Source organism: Cucumis sativus, chromosome 3 (genome assembly GCF_000004075.3).
Source record: "Cucumis sativus cultivar 9930 chromosome 3, Cucumber_9930_V3, whole genome shotgun sequence".
NCBI classification, from domain to species: Eukaryota; Viridiplantae; Streptophyta; class Magnoliopsida; order Cucurbitales; family Cucurbitaceae; genus Cucumis; species Cucumis sativus.
This window is the reverse complement of record NC_026657.2, coordinates 17,704,726-17,711,288: the sequence shown is the minus strand read 5'-3', so window position 1 is coordinate 17,711,288 and position 6,563 is coordinate 17,704,726. Positions and strand designations below refer to the sequence as shown.

The 6,563-nt window shown below is 33.0% G+C and overlaps 1 protein-coding gene across 1 annotated transcript; it reads left to right on the top strand.

Moving 5' to 3' along the window:
• Positions 1-1,587: 1,587 nt before the first annotated feature.
• LOC101220059 (U-box domain-containing protein 21) lies at positions 1,588-3,234 on the top strand. The gene has a single exon (XM_004145793.3). It carries the CDS (start codon positions 1,789-1,791, stop codon positions 3,115-3,117), a length of 1,329 nt encoding a protein of 442 aa, XP_004145841.1. The 5' UTR covers positions 1,588-1,788; the 3' UTR covers positions 3,118-3,234.
• The last annotated feature ends 3,329 nt before the right edge of the window (positions 3,235-6,563 follow it).

Genomic DNA, 6,563 nt, shown 5'->3' with positions numbered 1-6,563 from the left:
CGCTCTTCCTCTCATTATTCCATTTCTCTCTTCCCCTCAACTAATCAATATCCTTTTTCTTTCTCTTTTAATATAAAATAAAACTAATTTTCCCATCTTGGCTGATTTTGAATACTATTAACGTGTTTCATTCATCTATAGTTTTTTTTGCTTACATTATAGTTTAGGCTATTTTTTCATATTTATATTTAATATTTTAATATAAACGTTATGGTAAATAATCTTTTTAAAATTATTTACAATGATATCGATACCAATATTCATGGATGATTGAATTTAAAATTTTGTTGTATGTTATAAATATTTTGATTCATTTACTTAAACTTTAATTCTTGTTTTTATATATAAATTACGATTAACTTTTTAACTTTTTTATTTTTTAGATAATAAATTTAAAATTGACGGAGTGATTTTGAGATATATTTGTAAACCAATGTCAATTGGAACTTTTACAAATTATTATTGATTTTACTATTTTGTTTAGTTTTCAAAGTTCATCATCAAAAACAAATTTTGGAATCTAAATATCGACCCTAGAAATGATAATTAATTAGTTAAGGCATAATATTATTATTGCAACTTCACTTCTACCATACTCATTGTTGAACTTAATTAACCAAAACTATAATGTACTAACTAAATACTTTTCATTGAGAACCATTTTAAGCATTAGCAATATGTCTCTCCGTATTATCTTACCTCTTTTTCCTCACAAGGTTGATATATATGATTTACAAGATAAAAGTTTTTATTTATAACAAGAATTGTGCTGTACATTTACCTTATTTTAATATAACTGTACAAATATGCATGTAACATTTGTATGAAGTTTAAATTTCCACTAATGAAAATATAATAAACATTAAATAATAATAATCATTATTAAAAATTTCTAGATATTAATAGATAGACTTTAATTGAAGTTTATCGATAATAAATTTGAAAATTGGTTATATTTTATAATTATTTCGATTCATTTTATCATATTTAAAAATGTTTTCGTATTAAATTTATTTCTAGTTGGACAGTTCATCTTCATTTGTGTACATCACATATGAAAAATGGACCTTTCACATCAAAATTCAGAGTATATACTTGTTGTGAATTGATATTTGACTTATCTAATTGGGTTAATGATTAATTTAATAATATATCGATTTTTAATTGGAAAATCTTAATTTATTTTTCAAAATGACCTAATTGAAAATTTCTTACCAATGAAGAAATTTACCATATGTTGAACTTTCTCTACACATATATAAATACACGTAGATAAGCAATTTAGGATTTGATTTGATGTTAGAAATAATTTATTTTGTCATCAATTCCCCTTTTTTGGGGCAAAATTATTTTTCCCTTTTTTTGGGGGTACTTATCGAAATTTGTCAACATTTTCGGTCGCTTAATATAAAAGAAAGAAAAAAAAAACCCCTAATTTTGAAAATCCCGATCTCTCCGTCCCTTTCTCTCTCCTCCATTAACACGCACAATACAACAAAAAAGCAGTCAAAGCTCAAAAAGCAGCTCAATTCTAAATTAGGGAGCCAGTTCTCTTTGATGAATTTCGAATTCATCAGCGTTGAATTTTGACCCGCGTAACAAATTTTCAATCCATCTTTCTCTCTCTCTCTCTCCTCTTTCCGATGATATATAAATCCACCCCATTCATTTCTTCATCAGCTTATTCAACAGGAACAAGGAAGAAGAAGAACTAGAGAACAGGATTTGTGTTTCAGCATTCGTCTTTCTTCTGGGTTTTCGTTTGATTTCTATTGCGTGGAAGCAGCAATGATCTTTTCATGGAGGAAAAACAAATTGGGGTTTCTTACAAAGTTGAAGAAAGAACTTCCAGGTGTCGATTCCGGTTCGGAAATTGCGATTCCTTCACATTATATGTGTCCGATCTCGCTTGATTTGATGAAGGATCCTGTGATTTTGTCCACTGGGATTACTTACGATAGAGAGAGTATCGAGAAATGGATTGATGGGGGAAATTTTTCATGTCCTGTGACGAAACAGGATTTGACTGTTTTCGACCTAATCCCTAATCATGCGTTGAGGAGGTTGATCCAAGATTGGTGTGTTGCGAATCGTTCATACGGGATCGAGCGGATTCCGACGCCGCGGATTCCGGTCTCCCCGTATGAAGTTAAGGAGATTTGTTCGAGAATATCAATCGCGACTCAAAGAAGCGATTCGAAGAGGTGCAGTGAATTGATGGGTAAGATCAGGAATTGGGCGAAAGAGAGCGAGAGGAATCGGAGGTGTATTGTAAATGGAGGAACTGGGGATGTTTTAGCAGCCTCGTTTGAGCATTTTGCTGGTGTTTCGATTGAGAAACATGTGGGTTTGTTGGAGGAGATTTTATTGGTTTTGACTTGTGTATATCCAGTCGCCATTGAAGGCTTATCTAAGCTTGGATCTGCGGATTCTTTGAAATGCTTGGTTTCCTTCTTAGTCGGTAAAGATCTCTCTCCCAAACAGAGCGCAATTTTTGTTCTGAAAGAACTCTTGGCAGCTGATCGAAGATATGTTAATTCATTGGCTGCCATTGAAGGAGTATCTGAAGCTTTAGTTAGCATTATCAGGGATCCTCTTTGCCCCTCTGCTACAAAATCATCCCTTACAGCGATTTTCTACATGATTTTACCATCAGATATTGGCGAGAAAATGGCATTGAAATTTGTGGAACTCGGCTTGGTCTCTCAGCTACTAGAATTTTTGGTAGATGCAGAGAAAAGTCTATGTGAGAAAGCTTTGGGAATTTTGGATGGAATTTGTGATTACAAACAAGGGAGAGAGAAGCTTTACAATAATGCACTAACTATTCCACTCTTAGTCAAGAAGATCCTAAGAGTTTCAGAGTTAGCCACTGAATATTCTCTGTCAATATTGTTGAAGCTCTGCAAGAGTGGTGAGAAGGGCGAGAATGAGGTGAGAGTTGAAGCAGCCCAACTGGGTGCTTTCCAGAAGATATTGGTTCTCTTGCAGGTTGGTTGTGGTGGTGACATGAAAGACAAGGTCACTGAGATGTTGAAATTATTGAATCTCTACAAAGATAGGCTAGATTGTATTGATTCGTCCATGCATTTTAAGTACTTGAAAAAATCATTTTGATTACTGTAAGAAACACAGATTTTTCTTTTGTTTAGATAGTGAGAAAATGTATATAGATACACAGACACAGTTAAATTAATGATTACAGAGAAGAGAAATTTATACTTTTACTGGCTATCCTCATCATGTCTTATAATTTTTGTCAAAGTATGAGAAACTTATAACAATAATATGAACATTTTCTCATCCCTCCTAACTTTTAGCTACCATTAACGAGTTATAAACAACCACAGTTCTCAGTTAAATTATCACCAAAGACCTTTCGGATTCTTTTCCTAAATCTAAATTATTTTCATGTGCCCTTGATTTTCTTCATGAGGTTCGTTTATCATGAGGAAAAATCAGTAAGCTGGTTTGGTGGTTGAGGTATTCTATTTGGAGGTTCATTTACCATGAGGAGTGTTTGATGGTTTTGAAACTATCCATTGACAGAATGTAGTTAAAATCAACCAGGCCTTCCAATTGCTGAGAGACTGAGATTTCCAAGAATGTGCATGAGGATGACTTGATAAATGGTATTTGTGGTATCGAAGTTCTCCGAAATAGTTAGGCTTCAGACTTAGAATTCTCTCATCCCTTAAAGGAGGGCAGTCCAAAAATATATGAATAACTGTGAACTCTGACAATTATGCAGTGGACTCGGTGGATTGAGCTAGATGTGCCCGGCTTATGAGATTATGAGTGATCTCCCTCAACTTAGGGGAGCTTCTGTAGTTGTCTGCAACATAGTTGGAACATCAACAAGAAACATGAGTTAGTCCTCATTACTGGACTATGTTAAACAAAGTGGTTTACTTTGTGTCTTGAAGTTCTGGAGGGTTCATATGCTGCATTTTGTATTTCAAGCTTTTCCTTGATCTCATGTGGTCTACATCAACTTTTATTGTGTCTTATTGATACAAGCTTTAATTCTTACCTCTTATTTTGAATGCACGAGAATGCCAACTATCAAGGGGTTATCTTCTTGAGCCTCTCCAACTGTTTGCTAATTCTAATGGGGTTTTCCTTTGAGAAGCAGCCTTGGATGGCGGAAGAGGCCAACCATAACTTAGAAAGGTTCAATCAGCAACCGCTCGGACTCCCTTTAAGCATGTCTATAAGAGGAAGGGTAAAAACGGGTTTTCAGCCCAGAGACTTGGTAGATGAGGTGGTCCTAGGGCCTTACGTGGTAGAGGGGAGTGCTAGTATAAATGTGGGCGTTTTGTGCTAAAGTTAGTCATCTTCAACTTTGTGTTTGTGTGGATGAACCTTTGTTAATTGCAGAGAGTACAACCTTCTTATTAGATTGAGTTTCTAAGGGTAATTTTGTGCTGGAATTCAATACACATTTCTTGTGTTACTTGTGCTTCTTTTTTTTATAGGATTCATGAAGCCTTGCAGTGATATTGGAGTCGGGAACTGAACCACTCTAAATGGTTTAGGAATGGTAGTATTTTTATTTTGAAACCCTTAGTGAAATTTTGGTAGGTGCGAGATAAATCATTAAGACCTAATAAACTTGCTAAGCATGCATAGAATCACTCTAAATGGTTTATGAAGGATAACAATTTCAATTTGAAACTCCTAGTGAAATTTTGAATTGTACAAAATAGGTGTAAGATACGTGCGAGATGCATGAAGAGACTTACTAAATTGATGAAGAGACTTACTAAATTGAATTGTTTTTACTCCTAAACATATATTGTAACACCTTTACTAAAATGATTAATAGTAGGAGGAAAGCCTACATTTCCTATGTTTAGGTTTAGGAATAAAACTCATTGACTAAAATGAACGTAGTAAAAACCATACAAGAATTAACAATCCACGTTAAGTAAAATGAACACTGTATCTTAATCTATAGATACTATAGCAGCAAGATAACCGTTACACTTTGATTATACCAAGGTAGCATAAGTAAACTTCCATACTTTTGACATTCATGAAATTACATAGTACATAATGTCCAACTTGGAATTTATATACATTGAAATTCATTGTTAATTTATATTCATTATCAAACCTAAACAATTGTCATGTACCACATAGATATTTGAAAAGATGAAATATACAACTTTATTTTCATCGAATCACTTGTTTTCAAATTCTCTCTAACAAATGAATCCTAAATAAACTGGTTGGACATGAGACGAATTTTGCTTGGTTATACAAGGCAACAAAGGTTGCATTTTATTGAAACTATATCACTAAAAACATCAACAAAGTAGAGAATAACATTGCTCCTTTTGATTATAATATGTGATTAACTCTAAAAATGATAATGTCTTTCAACATTATTCTAGTGTAAGCTTTGCTGAGTTTAGATGGGATACCAAATATGCTAGGATTAATGTTCTCATTTCTAAAGTAAGTATATATATATATATATATATATATATATATATATATATATATATATATATATAGCATGCACAAATGTACTGGATTGTTAAGCCAAAAATTATCTATTATTACAGTTGGTGATGAGTGAAAATGGTTTTTCGTCCAATATGTTTATTAATTATGCTAATAAGTTCATATGCTCTCCCTCCTATCAGTTACTTACTTACCAGGTAATTAAATTCTCTTTCTAATCATATATGTGTGCCTGTAGGAACAAATAATTTTTATAAATCAAGTGTAAACCAATCATGAGAAAATAAAACAATCATCATATCAAATTTCTGGCATTCCTTTAGTATATAATACCGTGGACATATGCATCAATTTGTTTGCTGAAAAATCTCAATGACATCAAAACAAATTGAATGATATATCAAAAATGTGCCCAACAAAAATCTCATATCACAATAGACAACTTAAACAACACAATGATCTATTAAAAGAAAAAAATCAATTTGATTACTCACTTGACTTCAAAGAGGATGAATACGACGCTGAAAACAGAGAGGATTGGAGAAGAAATGGAGAGGTCTAGTGAAAACCACGCTAAAATCGAAAAGGAGTGGAAAGAAATGGAGAAATGTTCACCGGAGTTGAAGTCAAAACAAAAAATAGAGAGGCGTTCACCGAAGGCATCGAAGTTGGAGTGGAAGCGGGAGAGTTCACCGAAGAATGAGTTTTTTTCTTCTTCTTTAAATGTTTTGTTTTGTTTTTAGGTTGAAGAGAAAAAAGAAAAAAATGGGGGAAAATAAATGAAGGGCAATTTGGACCTTTCACTTTCAATTTGTCCTAAAAATCTATTTTTTCAAAAATAATCTTAAAAGTCATTTACTTCTCTCTTTAGCTTATTTTTGACAATTTTCCAAGTTTCTCGATATTCAAGACACAGTACGTTGTCGAGCTTTTTATCTTTGATAGAACCAACAAAGGAATTGTTTCTAAAGCTAAAGAGGAAGTCAATTGGTTAGTTTAGGGAGCTAACATGGGCATTTGTGACACAGTTCCTAAGTGGGTGAGATTAAAGGAAACCAATGACTCACTTGCGTTCCATTAAGCAGAAATTG